The sequence below is a fragment of the Zeus faber genome (genome assembly GCF_960531495.2).
Source record: "Zeus faber genome assembly, chromosome: 20".
Taxonomy (NCBI): Eukaryota; Metazoa; Chordata; class Actinopteri; order Zeiformes; family Zeidae; genus Zeus; species Zeus faber.
Genome location: NC_137207.1, coordinates 21,085,016 through 21,103,134, shown reverse-complemented (window position 1 = coordinate 21,103,134; position 18,119 = coordinate 21,085,016). Strand labels below are relative to the sequence as shown.

General features: G+C 45.4%; 1 protein-coding gene across 2 annotated transcripts; it reads left to right on the top strand.

Annotated features, from left to right (window-relative positions):
* Positions 1-385: 385 nt before the first annotated feature.
* smarcd2 (SWI/SNF related BAF chromatin remodeling complex subunit D2) lies at positions 386-17,386 on the top strand. 2 transcript variants are annotated; one of them, XM_080021608.1, is made up of 13 exons: positions 386-632; positions 1,894-2,138; positions 5,318-5,360; positions 5,449-5,571; positions 6,279-6,398; positions 8,053-8,148; positions 10,938-11,039; positions 11,552-11,713; positions 12,337-12,434; positions 12,998-13,133; positions 14,491-14,613; positions 15,578-15,679; positions 16,074-17,386. In XM_080021608.1, exons 1-13 carry the CDS (start codon positions 489-491, stop codon positions 16,125-16,127), a joined length of 1,548 nt encoding a protein of 515 aa, XP_079877734.1. In that variant the 5' UTR covers positions 386-488; the 3' UTR covers positions 16,128-17,386. The 2 variants fall into 2 exon arrangements, with proteins under 2 accessions (XP_079877734.1, XP_079877733.1); XM_080021607.1 differs by having other exon boundaries at positions 12,998-13,145.
* Positions 17,387-18,119: the final 733 nt, after the last annotated feature.

Here is an 18,119-nt window from a genome sequence, read left to right as displayed (position 1 = left end):
ACGATTCTTACATAAATATTAATTCTCAAGTTAATATTCCTGCACAAAAATACATGCACTTGTTGCACACGCAATGCAACTTGTCCAGGAAACTCTTATTGTCCAGGATCCGAGCCCGTCCTTCCATGGCTGAAAAAAAGTACTACAAAGTTCCAGGTTTGCCAGGATGCATGGGAGACCGAAGTAGCGTAAGTGGAGCTAAAAGCGAAAAAGTTATTGTTATTGAAAAATAAATATTGTTTAACGTTTGAACGCTCGCTATTCCCATCTCCCCCCGCGGGATTTGAATTTAGCGCACGCAAACCCGGAACTAGCCTCGGCGCTCGCCGTTAGCTGACAGCGTCGCTAGCTTTTTGTTGACAGCGTGTGTGCGCTGTCAGACGGACCCGGTGCGAGCCCTCACTCCGCGGGTCACTTGGACGCGCACCGCACGCCCCGCCGGAGCGACATTTGAACCCGAGCCAACCGGCGAGCCCCAGCCGCACAACATGACTTCCAGAGGGGGCTTTTCCAACTCTCTGATGAGTCCGAACACCAGCCCCGGGAACCCTGCGCAGGCGGCTGCCGGGGTGAGGGTGCAGGGGAGTCCGGCGGGGCTCCCCCGGGCGGTGCTCGGCGCTCCGCACTACCAGGTACCAGCTTTATTTTTTATTATTTTTTTAATTTTAATTTTATTTTTTATAAAATATGTATTTTTTTTCATGAATAGATTGGAAAACGGTTTTTTAGACACGGTACCGCCACGTAATAACTTTATTTATTTTCCATTAATGCAAAAAAATAAATAAAAAGTGTGTGTGTTTGTGTGTGTGTGTGTTTAAACTTTTTATTTTCTGTTTTAACTTCGTTTTTGTTTTTTGTTTTTTAACTTTTTGAATATTGACACTTTTGCGCCAATTTGTTTTGATCCGAGTCGCTAACACCGAAAGTCCGCAGATTTTTTTTTATTACCATGGTATTATACAATACATTTGCTCTAAAAGCAACTTTTCAACTAACCAATAATAACATAATAATAATAATAATTATAATAACAACAACAACAACAACAACGCTAATAATACAATAATAATACTGTGTTTAGAATCATGTACCAACATAATAAAGTTGCTTAGTTCGTCAATCTGGAACAATACTTCCGGATTTGTCCCCACCCCCCCCCCGATTTAATCAAAATTTCATCAATAATTATTTGGACAGTAGTCATTCATAATTCATAATTCATAATTCATAAATAAAGGAGTTAAAATAATCAGTCTGAAACGAGTCCACTGTGTTGCACACGCTGGGTGATTTACTGTGCGTGCCTCCGGGTCTTTATCTCGTTCTTCCATGTTTACGCTGACGTGCTCCGTTTGACTCCTCACAACCTGCAGCTTTTCAGGCTTTAAATAAACTTTCACTTTTAAAAAGACGGTTACAACCACCACACGGCTGTTGTTTCCTCTTTTGCAAGAGAGACCTGCCCAAAAACCAAAATCATCGTTATTGGTGATAATGATTATAATGATGATAATGATAATGATAATGAACTTTATTTATATATCTCCATCCATACCTAGTATGCACCTCATAGAATGTTTTACATGAAATAAAATAAAAAACAAAGACTGACACAAAGGTTTTCATTATAATTTGGGCAATGTCATAAAGGGAGAGGTGGTATGATGGTATGAGTGTATACACACACACACACACACAGACACACACACACACACACACACACACTATAATGAGTTTAGTGATGGCTAATAGAGGAAGAATCCTTTAACTTCAAGACTTGGAACTTGAAATTTTAAATTTCAGTCTTTCAACTCCTTCACCTCTTCTTCTCTTTTGAACCCGGATGGGAAATTCCTCTGACGCTGCGTCGTCTTCCATCCTCTCCTGCAGCGCCCGGGAATGCCCCCCAGCCGAGGTGGGGGTCCACTGGGTAATCTGAGCTCCACGGGGGGGCCGCTCCCGGGGCCCTCCTACAGTGGGGGCAACATTGCCGCACGGCACGGGGCCCTAGGGCTCACGACCATGGAGGCCTCCAGGAAGAGGTTCCTCCATCTCCAGCAGCAGCAGCAGCAGCAGCAGCAGCTGCAGCAACAGCAGCAGCAGCAGCACGGTGCCCTGGGGGGCTTGCGGCGGGGGTAAGTGGCTGGAATGTATGTATGTATGTATGTTTGTATGTATGGTGGGTTGTTATAATTTGCAAGTTCATCTGATTGGAGGGGAGGTGTCCAGGATACATTTTCATTAATATTTATTTATTTATTTATTTATTTGTTTGTTTGTTTGTTTGTTTGTTTGTTTGTTTGTTTGTATATATGTTATATTTTTAAAACGGTTAAAAATAAATAAATAAAAAAACAGTACTATAGTAAGTTATATTTGTGTAGAACAGGTACAGTACAAACAGCATTTCTCACACATACATAATAATAGTAAAATAACGTATTGAAATAAAACCTCACCGTCCGAACAGTGCGTGTGTGGCTTGGCTTTGTGAACCTGACGTGACAGTGGGGTGCGCTCCTTATCCAGACCTGTCAACCTGCACACATTCTGTGTACCAACTACGCAATTCTTAGTCAAAATACACAGGTATGAAATGCCAGCTGAAGCTATGCAAAACATTTTTTATATATATATTATTGTTATTTAATGATGGAAATCAATCATTCAATACAAAAAAATACTGTACATTTATTGGGTATTTTAACTACATCCCTGGGATTGGACCAGATGCTACGACCTGTGGTTCTGGGAGCCCGTCCCTCCCTCTCCTCTCATTCAACATCCGCTGATACGCAGCACTGAGCCGTACTTTATTATCCAGCGAGGTGTAACGCTGCTTGCTCCGGTAAAATGGGAAGTGGGAGAGTTATAATAAAGCACAAAAATGTGACCGGAATGTTAACGTATAAAAACGTGAGATGCACCGATCGATCGGCCGGTGACCGGAATTGGCCGGTTTTCACCGGCTGATCAGTGTGAGATATATCTGATTCTGTGCCGGTCAAATTTACACGCCCGATACTGTGCTCATGTACTCGTCAAAATGCTCCGATACTCAAACCCGATACCAACGTAATGTAACGTAGTTGACGCTCAAAAATGCGAGCAATAGAAAGGACATTCTTTTTGGAGGTACTTCAAGGTAAACGATTAAGATTATATAAATGATTTATCTATCACCTGACAATATTCTAACATTATGCAGACTGTGTTTCTTTTACTGTCACAGCAGGGCCCCTCTCGTGATTTAAAAGTTTGACTCTTTTGTCGAGACCCGGTTCTTGACGAGTCACTCAGTCAAACGAGTCGTTCCATTTGATTCAGTTGGTTTAATTCGCTGTGAGGGAAGGAGGACTTCCGGTGAACCAGAGTGAGAAGAGTTGGCCATTTATTTAATTTTGTTATTTTTTTGTGATGATTGCAATTTATTTGCAAAGCACCATATAAATATGATATGAATGTATATTTGCACTTAAAGGGAAAGAGACTTTCATTGAAGTTTGAACTGGACATTTCCACGTTAGTTATATGTTGTGTCCTAATACTCAGTGAGTTACAGGTTGAATTACACTGAACCTTGGTGGCCGTCCCATATTCTATTTTATTGGAACTCAGGAACATTTTTATGTTGTATTTTATTTTATTGGGACTCAGGGACAGTTTCACAAAAAAATCAGAAATAGAAATCGGCCAAGAAAATTGCAATCGGTGCATCTCTAGTTGGTAAACATGTTGGGTAACTTTACCAGATGATGCATTTCAAGGGGTACATCCTAATGAGATGAATGTGTGTACTGTATATAGTTAGCTGTAGTAGCTCTCATACGTTGTGATTATCCTCGTCAGGAGACGGCCACGGTGTGAGTGACTGATGGAGTCGTTGAGCGGCAGTCACTCAAACACCACGGAGACTCTACTCCGCCGTTGGGGTTCTCACAATATCTTCCCGGGGTTGGCAGCCCTGCCTCACCGCCAGGGCACCTCCCGGCGAGGGAGGCGCATCGGCTTACCTCCTACACGGAGGGGCAAACGTTTGCCGGCGGCGACTTAAACACACAACACGACGTCAAACCGTGAAACTTGACAAAACAAAGAGCGCCTCATCGCCCAGCGAGGCTCGGTTCGACTCATTCCGACAGAAGAGCCGTTGAAAGGAAGAAGCTCGTCGGCGAACGCCGTGGTGACAAGGAGTTTTGTGATAAAGAGGGATCCATAAATATGTTAACATGATAAAACGCTTTTATTTGCGGAATCAACGCGGCGGTATCGAATTTGGAAAAACCAAGAGTCCTGATTCTTAAGATATTCGATATTTATGAGATAGACATGTCTCGCGTCCCTCGTGGGTTTCCATCTGCCTTCAGTTAGAATTACCGTTGGGGGGGGGCGACAACAACAACAACCTCATATCTGAGCAAACAAAGTGTCCCTAAGCGAACCAGTATCTCATGATCGTCCTTTTACGCTCTAAAAGCAACAAAGACGAGATGATCTCTGACTTCAAAAGGCCCAGTGACGCCACCGGCTCGTGAAGCCGCAGAGCCGCGGCGGCCCGGAGGCTTTTTGAAGCCCCCACCCGCCCCCCTTCCCCGCCACAACGGGCCTCTTTGTCCTCCGCAGTTTTGTCGCTAATGTCGACGCGCTCGGTTCACATTATGAAGCCGCGAGTGGCAACTTAAGATCCCCGGACGGGTCCGGAGAATTAGATTCACTCGCAATGCCGGCGAGGAACAACATGGCTTTTCTTTTTGGCGATGCCGGGTGTGAGTGTGGGATCCCGGAAAGGGATTGAAGTGGCGGTACGCTCAGGAAATTGAGCACCACGGGGCATCGCGGCTTTTTTCCGCGTGCAGAGCCCGACTCTCCGTCGGAGGGCATGGGCTCCCGGATTGTTGTTGTCGTCGTCTCTCTGATTCGGTGTAAAGTGGGCTTAAGTCTTTACTCGAGGGCGCGTCACATAAATGTCTTAATGTCTCTTCATTTGGACACTTTTGGTGCCACTGTTGACTCGTTGACTAGACCACAATGCCTGTCTTACGTATGCTACCTCGCTAGATGTAGATATTGTAATTATATAATATTAAAGTTACAATGATGAGATTGGTTCTTTATTGAAAGCTGGCAAAGGTAACAATTAAAAAATCAAATGTTCCTTTGGTTCGTTTTTCAAAAGGGAATTCATCAGGTATTAGTCTCCTCTGGTTTTAAACCAAATCCTTTCAGTTGGTGAACAACTTGATGATAAATGATTTCAGCATGTCTCAAAATAAAAGCACAGCTTTCTTCATATTCAGTGTTATCTACATTTTAGGTCCAAAAGACGCAAGCTGGCTGACAAGGTTCTCCCACAGCGGGTAGGAACCACATCCACCGTACCGAGCTCTCCCTAGGTAGAACCGTGACCCCCGATCCTGAAACTGAATATATTTGCCGGCCCTTCAGATCCGCGACCTGGTGCCAGAGTCCCAGGCCTACATGGACCTCCTGGCCTTTGAGAGGAAGCTGGATCAGACCATCGCCCGCAAGCGCATGGAGATCCAGGAGGCCATCAAGAAGCCCATCACGGTAAGGAGGGCCGGGAGCCATGGGGGCCATGAAGCTGTTCTCTTAATAAATAAATAAGTGTGTGTGTGTGTGTGTGTGTGTGTGTGTGTGTGTGTGTGTGTGTGTGTGTGTGTGTGTGTGTGTGTGTGTGTGTGTGTGTGTGTGTGTGTGTGTGTGTGTGTGCGTGTGTGTGGTGTAGGGAAAACAAATGCTGGAGTTTTCCTTTAAGTTCCTGGGTTTTAGTATATGCACTGTCGTTAGTGGTCTTCCCTGACGACCTGCCTCCGCCAGTTCATCTGCATTTTTATTGAGCCTGTTTCCTATTTCTTTAGTCGTCTCCTTGGCCCGGGACTCTGCAGGTTTTCCCTCCAACCGGTGATTACACTAATGACTAGCACACTCAGCATGATGTTGACGGTGACGAGGAGGAGCTTATTTAGGGGTTGGTTTGGCACGAAAACCTGCCCAAACCTGGCATCCCACGGCCGCATTGCTGCCCATCCGCACCTTCCGCTGCCACGAATGGAACCGATGTGGAAAGAGACTTTTCCGGTTTCAGGTTTTGCGCAGAGCTGGCAGCAGAGTTGGAGAGTTTGCCGCAGTGAATCGACCCTGTTAGTCCTAGAACCAATACCTGTCTCTTGACCAGTTTGAGTCTTTTTTTATTTATTTATATATATATATATTCTCCCCCCCCCCCCCCCCCTAATGAAACTGACTTTTCATAGCAAAAGCGCAAGTTGAGGATCTACATCTCCAACACGCACACGCCTGGCAAGCCCGAGGGCGAGGAGGCCGAGAAGATGTCGTCGTGGGAGCTGCGGGTGGAAGGCAAACTTCTGGAGGATGTGAGTGACTAACACAGCTTCTTCCCTCCAGCAGGCCGCGCCCCGCCCCCCTCGCCACGCCCTCTCTGGCCGGTTTCCAGCCGCAGCAAAGCCAGAACCTGCACAAAATTCGCTTCGGCACCAAATCGGCGCTGTCGGGTCTGAATGTTCCCGCTGCCCGGACGCTGGTGCTGTGTCTGAGAAATGTGCGCAGTCATTTCGCTCTGGCTCGGGCCCGGGCTCGGCCTCCCACCACAGAGCCAGATGTGAATAACCCCCCCTTCCCTCACGCTACACGCTCACACGCTCGCACACACTCATGTTCCCCCTCCAAAATTAGGAATTGAAACCAGCGGGCGTTTTCGTGCCGCCAGTGCACATTATTAACACTCTCCGTCCATCAGCTCCAAGCAGGACGCAGAGTCAGCCGGGGATCATGTGTAGATAGAGAACTTCTTTTTTTTTTTTTTTTTTTTTTTCCGAGTTTCTGGGGGGTTTTCTCTCTCTCTCTCTCTCTCTCTTTCTCTTTATTATTATAAAACCTTCTTGATTTCGTTGGAATCACAGTAAATATGACATGAGCTATATAAAGAGCTTTTTTTTTTAAACTCCAACTCTCTTTTGGCTCACTCTCTTTCTGTCATTCTCTCTCTCTCGCTCTCTTTTTTTCTCGTTCTCCCCCCCCCCCCACTTATCTTGTTCTCTCTCTCTTTCGTTCTCGTTCTCTTGTTTTCTCTCCCTTTCTCCTATTCTCTCACTGTTTCTCCCGTTCTCCCTCTCGCTCCCTTGGTTGTTCAGGCATGCGTAGGAGTTGAACAGAAATGGGGAGAACGACTGGAGGAGTGGGTCAGAGGGGGCATGTTGCGCAAACGCATGCTTTGGGAAGGGGTGGGGGGGTCTGCTGCAAGCTCCACAACACACGCACACACACATGCACACACGCACACACGCACACACACATGCACACACGCACACACGATGTGGTCAAAGCCAAAACAATGCAGTAACCATTAAAAAACACTTGTTTATCTTTTGGTCTTGTTGTGGTGGGTGATGTCAGTGCCAGAGGCCATATGCCACATGGTAAATATTTTTTCAGCATTGTTACGGTCGCTATGGAAACCGTATGGAAATCAAAGAAGCGGTGCAACTTGAACGGTGCAACACACACTACTTTTCTTTTCTTTTTTTTTTTTTGACAGATTCTGTGAACTACCAGAGCTGCCTGAAGCTCCATTTGTATTCAATACCATTAATATTCAATTATATATTGCTCTGTTTGTCAGTCTGTCTGTCCACACAACTTCATGCCTATCAAAACAAAGCAGCATCCAAAAGATTTACTGAAAATTAGATGTATAGTATTGATTCTGTTTTTCGGAGGTAATTTGTGCAGTTATTTCAGCTGAATATTATATTATATCTCCACAAACATTAAAAAAAGATATGTAATTGAAACAAAATTATTATAATATTGTGTCATTGATGATGATAATAATAATAATAATAATAATAATAATAGAAATGTCAATACAATAATTAAAATATATGTTACTTTATTGTCTATCTATATGCTGTAATTGTAATGAAAAATAGTTTACTTAAAACTTTTTTTTGGGCCTATTGTCCATCGCTACATCTTCCCATACTCTCCCTGTGTTCTGTCTATTCTCAGCCTGGAAAGCAGAAGAGGAAGTTCTCCTCATTCTTCAAGAGCCTCGTCATCGAGCTCGACAAGGAGCTCTACGGACCCGACAACCACCTGGTGGAGGTAACGCTGCTCACGTCGCCACCATGTTCCGTTTAAAGTACACACACACACACACACACACACACACACACAACACACGACTACATTAAACGCCACTTGACTCTTCCTTGTAGGACATTTTTAGCAGTTTATCAAGACTAAACTCCAATGATGAGTGTAGATCAGTGTTTACAACCAATGTGCTATGGAATCACTGTGCTTTTTAAATTTCACTTAAAGGGGCATTAGACAACTCTGATGTGGGGGTGGTGTGGTTTAAGCAGCCACACCTGTCTTGAGTCTAGGTAATTGGGCCCGGGATCAGGATGGCTGTACGGCTGTTACTCGTTAGATCAATCCATGAGCAACAGGTAAAACCCCCACCCCCCCACACACACACACGAGAGGAGCCTTTGTCATGACATGTTTTCCTTCTGCTCCGGGCTTGTTCCACCTAGCCGACTCTCAACAATAAACTGGTGTGTTTTCAACCCACTCACGGGGCCCTGAAAATGCCAATTGAATGGCGTGTGGCCGAGGATCTGCCACAACAACTTTTCAGCTTTCCCCCCCCAATCGTGTCCAAGTGGTATTATTTTTTGCGCCACTGTCGCACAGACAATCGGATCGCTTTACGTTTTCCTCAGTCCCAAGTTCTGTGTAAGAAATGCGTAGCTGTCAACCCCCCATTTTTCCCCGGATTTTCCTGCATTTTCCAGTCTTTCCCGCTGTCCGCTGTGTCTTTTAATTTTCCCAGAGTTTTAACCATAATAAAAAAAGGGTTGGCTGTGCCGCCGATCTCCGTTTTCTCCACTCCACCGGCCGATCCAGTGTGTGTCCGTTCCCGGTTTCTCCAAACAAAACCAATAATAACAGTTTGTTGTTTATTTGTGTGTTTTTATTGTAGACGTGTTTATTGTACCAATAAAAATCCCAGCGCATTACTGTGCGAGGGGACATATTTGCTTCATAATGATAAGTAAAAGCAAAAAAGTTGTCTCTTGCCCCTTTATTGAAAGGAAGGGAAATTAGCCTTTGTGTTGCAAGATCTAAATTTCCATAATCATTTGTGTAACTGATCAGCTCCAGACAGCACAGCAGGTCTGTTTTTATCAGAACAAGTTTCACTGTGAAAGTGACGACTATTCGTAGTGAGATTCATCACGTCAGTGAAACGAGTCATTCGAGTTTCCTTCTTTGCTCATTTGATTCACTTTGTTTAATGTGAGGGGGGCTGGCTGTGCTCGACCTGGCTGCCTGTGCTCAACATGGCTGGCTGTGGTCGACCTGGCTGGCTGTGCTCGACCTGGCTGCCTGTGCTCAACATGGCTGGCTGTGCTCGACCTGGCTGGCTGTGCTCGACCTGGCTGGCTGTGCTCGACCTGGCTGGCTGTGCTCAACATGGCTGGCTGTGCTCTACCTGGCTGGCTGTGCTCGGTGCAGGGCTCACCATGTGGCATCCTTCGGTGGGGGGGCGGTCTCCTGTCGTCACCCCGGGCTGCTGGGGTACCTGTCTTCTGGTGCTCTCGGTGCGTGGGGCGCTTGTCGCTGGGTGGTTGGGCTGTGGTTGGGGGTGCCGTCTGCCGCCCTCTGTTCTGTGATCCGCATGCTCGGCGGCTGGGGGCTGACCAGGGGCCTGCACTCACACACCTAACCCAACCTAACCCCGCAATTTTAACTGCAATTGCCAACAGCACATATTGAGCACTGGGGTTTTCCGGGGTGGCTGGTCACTGGCGGATCCCCCCTGCCGGCTGGGCTGGAGTCCTGGCGTCTTGCACCTGGTGGCTGCTCCACAGCCCTCTGGCTTCTCTTGGGGCCTGGAGGTCTTCTGTGGCCGCAGGGCAGGGTGCTCAGGGCTTTCCTGCAGTCGTAGGGTGTCGACAAGGCTGCAGAGTTAGGGGGCTTCGGAGCCCGTTCCGCTGCTTGGAGGCGCCACAACATAATACCAACACTAGTGGACATATTACACACACACACGCACACACACACGCACACGCACGCACACACACACACACACACACACACACACACACACACACACACACACACACACACACACACACACACACACACAGATACAGGCGGTCCCATCAAACACACACATGCACACACCACCACACCTGCTTGGAGTGCACCCCAGCACCCTCCTGGTTGCATTCCTCTGCTTCCCTCCCTCATTTGCTGCCATGATTATGACAGGAAGAGGCCATATGACCAGGTGTAGTTCTAGTTTTCCTTTTTTTTTATTTATATATCAATACATGTTGTCATCCAATGTTTGTTTTTGTGTAAATGTTGTTTGTTTCTATGTTTATTTGTCTCACCCGTGGTGATCCTCCCCCTCCCTGGAGTAGTGATCAGTTGTTTATAGACCCAAACATGATAAATAGTTCTCCAAAGAGGGGGGTTGGTGGTTTATAAAAAAAACAAAAAAGTTAATGGGAGGGAGGGTGGGGGCGGGGACTTCGTGTGAACGATGAACAAGAGTCAAAAAATTTTCAGTTGGTGAGTTGAACATTCCCACACTCGCCCACTCTTTTGTCGGAGTGATTCCAGAGAATTGTTCCTTTTGAGCGAATCATCTGGAAGTCGTGCGTCACCATCAGTAGCCCATAAGCACAGCTCTGCATGTTTCTGTGGTTTTTAGTGGTTAAAAGTAAAGCGGTATCGTCCGCCGCCAAAAAAAAAGCTTTGGAAACACTGCTGTAGACTATCATGCTTTTGTTCACCTCGAACAGGTTTCCTCTTAACATCACTAAATGAGTTTTGGGTTTATTTTGTGCTTCTTTGCTGCTTGGCCTCCTCAGTGGCACCGGATGCCGTCCACGCAGGAGACGGATGGTTTCCAAGTGAAACGTCCCGGTGACGTCAACGTCAAGTGCACGCTGCTGCTCATGCTCGACCACCAGGTAGACGTGCAGCCAGCTGCTATTCAACTTGACATTAAACTTCAAATTGGACACACTGATGCTAAGAAGTTTACAAAAATAAAGTTGTTTTTTTACTCCTTAAATACAAATATTTAATTCTCAATGTTGCATAAACATTTCTATAAGTAAATAAATGAATAAAATAGACTTAAATAAGAAAGTCGCCTGCATAGCCCATAACATACTGTATAATGACAACATTTTTAACTTTCTGGCTCATTTACTGTTGTTTTTATTGGGACATATTTTTTGTGAACTTTGTTTAATTATTTATGGTTTCATACATTGGGAACAGCAGCTACTCAGAGATGTGAGGAATTATGAATGAATGAATGTAAACTGAGCTGTAGCTGTTTTCATTGTTTCAGGGAGAAAAACTGTCTGTAAAGTAAAGTCAACGTTAAACAGGAAAACCTCTCAGAATGCCAGAGAAAAACATGAAGTAGCTCCAAAAAGCCCAAACTTTTCGTTGTGTTGTCCCCCCCCGACAGCCGCCCCAGTACAAGCTGGACCTCCGCCTGGCCCGTCTGCTGGGCGTGCACACCCAGACCCGGGCCAGCATCATGCAGGCGCTGTGGCTCTACATCAAGAACAACAAGCTGCAGGACGCCCACGACAAGGAGTTCATCAACTGCAACCGTTACTTCAGACAGGCAGGGACACGCGCACGCACACATACACACACACACACACACACACACACACACACACACACACGGATAGATATACAGTAAATCCAGGGATTCATTTGAGAGATTCAGTAGAAGTTGGGGAATATACAATAATAATAAAAATAAACCTAATCACCCAATACTGATACATAAATATCCCGGAATCTTCTCAGAAATGTGCAAGCTCTCTATGGTACTGTGCAAATTTTCTAAGTAAAAATCCCTCCTATATTTCAGAACCTCATCATCATAAGATTTAGGTCATATCTTCTTCCCAACTTGAGTCCCAGCCCAAAGATCTCTTGATATCTACTGAGTAGACTATAGGATAACACTGAAAAATGATACGCAATACCAGTAAAGTACCGCCTAGCCCTGCTTTAAACCATGCCAATTTAATTAAATATAAATTTCCATTATTCATTTTATATTACAAACACTTTTGAAGAATATGTTTTTTATTATTTTTTATTTATTTTTTACTTTGGCTGATTTACACACACACACACACAATCACACACACACACACATAAAAAAAAAATATATATATATTTTGAAAACGTAAACATTTTCCAACCCGCTCTGTGCTCACACCTAACGTGCAGATCTTCGCCTGCACCCGCATGAGGTTTTCGGAGATCCCTATGAAGCTGGCCGGCCTGCTGCAGCACCCCGACCCCATCATCATCAATCACATCATCAGGTACATTTACGGCCAATCCATCTTGTCGATGTTTTGGGAGTGGGGAAGAATATCTTTTTTGTAATCTCTTCCTTCTTTTCTTCATACTTTTACCATTTTAGTCATTTATAGCAGATGTTTTTCTCTAAAGGGACATTCTGTAGTTGTCATAATTTATCCACATTTTTTTTCTGCACGTATGGATTTATTTATTGATTACCTGTTTTTTGTTTTTTTTTTTATTTTTATATTTTATTTCTGCTGCTATTCTTTGTTATTTATTGATTAATTTTGATATACTTTATTAATCCCTGTGTGGGAAATGAGTTCTCTGCATTTGACCCATCGTAGTATCCTATGTATAATTTTGTTTGTTTGTCATTTATTTATTTTTACTGCTTCAGCTACCGGGATCAGCTAACCTAGCTCCAGTGAAAATTAGGGAAATAGACTCTGCGTGGCCGCAGATGGGATCAGCTCGTCTAGCCTCCTGTGACATTTCCATGAAAACACTGGAGTATCCCTTCTATCAACCATTAATGAAGTGAATAATTAACTGATAGTTGAACTGTTTTTCATGCCAGCGTGGACCCCAAGGACCAGAAGAAGACGGCGTGCTACGACATCGACGTGGAGGTGGACGACCCCCTGAAGGGCCAGATGAGCAGCTTCCTGTCGTCCACCACCAACCAGCCGGAGATCGACATCCTGGAGATGAAGGTGCAGGAAAAAGTACTGAAACAGTTTCCAAACTGACGCTTGGCCGGCGCTGCATGTGGCGCAAGTTGCAGCAAGTTGAGGATTGTTCTGGAAACATCCATCAGTGAGCACCAGAAAGCTTTCGGACTTGCAATCTGTTTTCCCCAGTCTTACTCTTGACCCAGTTTGGCTTCACAGAGTTAGTAAACGGCCCCAGTGCATCATGGGAGTCCTGGCGCTATTTTGTCGATTTCGTAGAATGACTTTTAACCGCACTTAAACAATGAGCCTCAGTGCTCACTGTCTTTCTACTGTGTTTAGCGCGACATGTTCATCAGAATCCCCATGAGAATTAAAAAAAATAAATCTGTAAAAAAAGTGTAAAAAAAAAAAAAAACTAAACAAAAAAAAAAAAACTTGAATTAAAATGATTTACATATACGAGTTGTCGTGGTGAGGATTGGTGCGTTTCACTACGGACTATTAGCATGGAAAAAAGCTTCACAATCTGAAGAAAATACAATAGAATAAAAAGTAAAATAAAAACAAAAATTGCCAAATATTCACAAATAGCCGAAAAATATAAAACATAAATAGTCAAATATAGAAATAATATGCAATTGTGGTGTGGGGGTGGTGTGGTTTGAGCAGCCACGCCTGTCTTGGGTCTGGGTAATTGGGCCCAGGATCAGTGTGGCTGTACGCCTGTTGTGCGCTGATTGGTCCAATTAGCAACAGGCGTACAGCCACCCTGATCCTGGGCCCAATTATCTAGACCCAGGACAGGTGTGGCTGCTCAAACCACACCACCGTAATCTAGTCAGATATATAAATAAAGAAATAAAATAAATAAATACAGAACATAGAAATGTGATTTTATGCACGGGATAAGTTATTTGTATGGGTTTATAGGGTATAAATTATAATAATCAATTATTTTTATGTAGCTATGTGCAGTGTTATTACACATATTAATTGTGTTCTTTGTGCAGGACATATCATACACAAGTGCAACTCAAAGTAAGACTTAAAATACATTTTAGATAAATAGGATGAAGTAGTTTTTCTTCCTTTCCTTTGTTTTTTTTCCCCTTCGTCACCCGATAGGAATATGAATCACGTATGTTCATATCGATTCTGCCTGACGTCTGACTGAAAAGCCCTTTTTAGGAAGAATCCTGCGTCGGTGAAAGTTTTGGAATCGGTGCAGCACCGAGAGCATGAGCAAATAACTGGAGTTTTCCCTTAAAGTTCTGACCCTTCCATTCTGCGCCCACATGCTTCAGCCTCCCACCAATTACGGTACACGTACATCCCAAAAATGAGTGCTTGTGATATGTTATCCTGACGAGGTCCGTCGTCCTCTCCCGATCCACAGATCCACGAGACCATCGAGTCCATCAACCAGCTGAAGACCCAGCGGGACTTCATGCTCAGCTTCAGCAACAACCCGCAGGACTTCATCCAGGACTGGCTCAAGTCCCAAAGCAGAGACCTGAAGGTGAACCCGCGAGGACCGTAGCGGTGGCAAATTGGGCTTTCAGCCCGTTCTCCGGCAGAGGTGGAAAATCCGGCCCCGGAGAGTCAAAACCCCGCTCCGGGACTTGCGAGTTACCCCATGTTGTCTAGCGTCGCGAGCGCAGGGGTCCAACTGGAGTGGAATCGGCTGAGTCGGCGCGCGGTGGGAGCTAAAACATGGCAGGACCCTCCCGCGGCGCTGCTTCCCTCGTCCTTTCCGCGTACAAATTTAAAGAGAGCTGGAGATAAAACATGTCCCTTTTGGTGCCCTTTTTTTTTTCAATGTACGCCTTAGAGTTACGACCACTGGGTTATGGTCTGCCCCAGGCCTTGCTTCTGCATCCCTCACGGAATTCCTTTATCTTTCACTGACTGGTACAATGTCTATTTGATGTTTGGCTCTTCCAGGAGACTAGTTGTCTTTAACCCTGCTTTATGGTCGCCTCAAGCGAGCCGTGCCGTCATGGGAAACTGAAGGAACTGCTGTAAACATGACAAAGATGTCCCGAGGGAAGGATCTGAATAAGTGGAGAAGGGCAGTAAAATTTAAAATAGAAAGTGTTAAATCTAATTATATCTGCGTAGTGTATTCAGTGGAGGTGTGGACATTTATATAGTCGTGGGTTTGTGCAAATCTTCGGTGTAAACATAGACGCGCTATCTCCTTCCATGAATTCCGGTTGTTTTTGTGGTCACTCATGGACGGATGGTGTAGATTGTACCTGCGGACCTCTCCACGACCTCTCGAAAAAATTGTGAGCTCACGAGAGGTGGCGGCGTTGACGGCGCCGGTGCGAGCAATGGTGGCGTTTTATGGCGTGAGCACTAGATGACACTACGGCCGCGGCGCCTATGAAGCGTGCTTAGCTAAGCGCATGACTTCAATAGTTAAAGTCCACTTTAAGGTGAAGAGTGTAACCTCCTATCTCTGTCCCTCTCTCGCTCAGCTGATGACCGATGTGTCGGGGAACCCGGAGGAGGAGCGGAGGACCGAGTTCTACCAGGCCCCCTGGGTGCCGGAGGCCGTGGGCCGATACGTTTACTCTAAGGTGGGAGCTCCTGAACCCCAGAGCCACCCCGTATTCCCAGTATTCCTTGTGTACCCTGTATACCCCAAGATCCCGATTAAATTTAAGTCGCTGACCCCCCCCCGAGAGACGCTGATCCACCCGAGAGTCGCTGATCCAACCCAGAGACGTAGATCAAATCCAGAACCCAGATCCACCCGAGAGACGTAGATCCATCCCAGAGTTTCAGATCCACCCCAAAACCCCCGAGAGCACAGATCCAGGCCAGAGCCGCACCACCCTAGGTCTAGCCCAGAGCCCCAGTATTTTATTAATCCCCGGGTTGTAATTTAGGATTTCTTACATCGTCTTCATTTTTCACCTTTAAAATGGAAACATGTGGTTCTAATCACGGAGACGATCTTTTCTGTTCCAGGTGCAGCAGCGAAGGCAGGAGCTGGAGCAGGTTTTGGGGATTCGACTCACCTGATGCCCCGCTGGAGGAGGGGGATGGCTCCTTGTGTTTTACAGCTCACATTGTGCGATCCTCTTAAATGTATAATCCAAATGATCTGGAACCTGACGAGCTCACGTTACGTTCCCTGAGGAGGGCAGATTGCCATGCAGCAGCGTTGTCCATAGGTAATGTGTCTGAAGCAGGTTATTTGGGACCAAGTTGATGTTTTTTGTTTTTTTTTAACTTTTTACTGTCTTTGATTTGGAACTAGTAGCTGGTTCGGGTCGACCCTGGACTTTGACTAAATGTTCATCTTTTGTGCTTTGTACGGTACGTTGTTTTGTACGTTCTGCTGAAGTTGTTTTTAAGCAGCCGTCGTTGTGTGCCATAACTTGAAAGTAGGTTTCGACTCTTAACGTTGAAAAGCCATATCCGCTAAATCGGAATAACAGCCACACTCTGGTCCAGTATCAGAACACCCGGCTCAGGAGAAGTTGCTGGAATGAAGAGTTTTTTTTGTTTGTTTTTTTAATTCGCTTTATACAGTCACGACGACTCGTTGTTTGTTGTTGTTTGTTTGTTTATTTGCAACTTAAATATTTCAGTGAATATGTAAAGCAAAAAAAACCCTAAAAACTGCTAAGGATTCTGTTAATTATACAGTACATGTATTACTTGTAAATGTTGGACAGTTTTGTTTTGAAATATCCCCCCGCCCCCCACTTGGGGTGGAATCCTTCCTTATCCGACATGGAAAGCTCTGCTCTGCTGGAAGCGTTCCACACGCCGCAGCTGTTTTAATTCAGCTCAGAAGAGATTGTTTTGTACAACTTGATGTTTACATGCTGTTTTCATTTGCCCTCGGTGTTGCTTCAGTGTCATGACGCCAGGCGAGGGCAGCCGGGGCGGACGGGGTGTTAAACTGTGTTTGATAAAAACCCCCTCTTGTCTGGAAACAATAAGTGGACTGGTATTGATCGTATAGGCAAAGGAATTGTCGCACCGATCAAACCGCGGAACGACCGTTCCTTACACTGAGGTTGGGTTTTTTGGTTGGTTTCAACAGGACATACCTTCAAAACATTCCTCAATGAAAGTTGAGCCACAGCGCCAAAAGTGTCCTTGGGTTTAGTGAAATTTTGATGTGCCGCTTTAATACATTTTTTTTTTTTTTTACATGTACAGAGTTTTTGCATGTGATGTTTTATCAATCAAACACCTATCTTTTATAAATTTGTAATTTTTTTATTTTATTTTTTTTTTACATTAAATATATCTTCACTGGAGACCAGCCTCTGCGTTGTAGGAGTACCTTCACCGTTGAGAATCTTTTTCTATGGAGCCTTCGTGTCGGGTGATTGTGTGCTGTCGGGGAAGAGGGGGTGTCACGCCGGTCCCGTCGCTCCGATCCAGCTGCTCGGTGGGTTCCTGTCGAGACTGGCTGAGCAGCTGCAGGGCCTGCGGAGAGCTGTGGGAGCGAAACCGGTGCGGCTGGTCCTACCTGTCTCACCGAAATGTCTACTCCCCCGTCCCACTTTGAATAACGGCTTGGCTTGGCCCAACCGAAACACCGCCGGGAGGTTGTAGGTGTGTGTGTGTGTGTGTGTGTGTGTGTGTGTGTGTGTGTGTGTGTGTGTGTGTGTGTGTGTGTGTGTGTGTGTGTGTGTGTGTGTGTGTGTGTGTGCCCCCGTCCAGCTCTCACCGTTTGTCTTTGTCCCTCTCTTGCCTCGCGGCCGCTGCCTCCATCGTCCTTTGCGTGTACAAATTAAAGAGGGCTGGCGATTAAACACGTCCCTTTTGGTGCTTTTTTTTCCCCCCCGAGGTGCACTTTGCACTGGGTTATGGTCTGGTCCCCGGCCTTGCCCCTGCATTCCTCACTCAATTCCTGTCCTCTTTCACAGACTGGTACTATTCTAGTCTATTTGATCTTTTTACTGTTCCTGTTATTCGGTGCTTGCCATGTGCCTTGCATTCCACTTCTATTCAAACCTACACATCTATCAACAAAAGGCCAATATTTGCTCA

What these genes read in the sequence shown, in the direction of transcription:
- smarcd2 (XM_080021607.1), top strand. Translation starts at nt 489, where the DNA reads ATGACTTCCAGAGGGGGCTTTTCCAACTCTCTGATGAGTCCGAACACC. An exon ending in CCATCAAGAAGCCCATCACG is followed by an intron (nt 5,572 to 6,278) that starts GTAAGGAGGGCC and finishes GACTTTTCATAG; the next exon opens with CAAAAGCGCAAGTTGAGGAT. An exon ending in TGCTCATGCTCGACCACCAG is followed by an intron (nt 11,040 to 11,551) that starts GTAGACGTGCAG and finishes CCCCCCCGACAG; the next exon opens with CCGCCCCAGTACAAGCTGGA.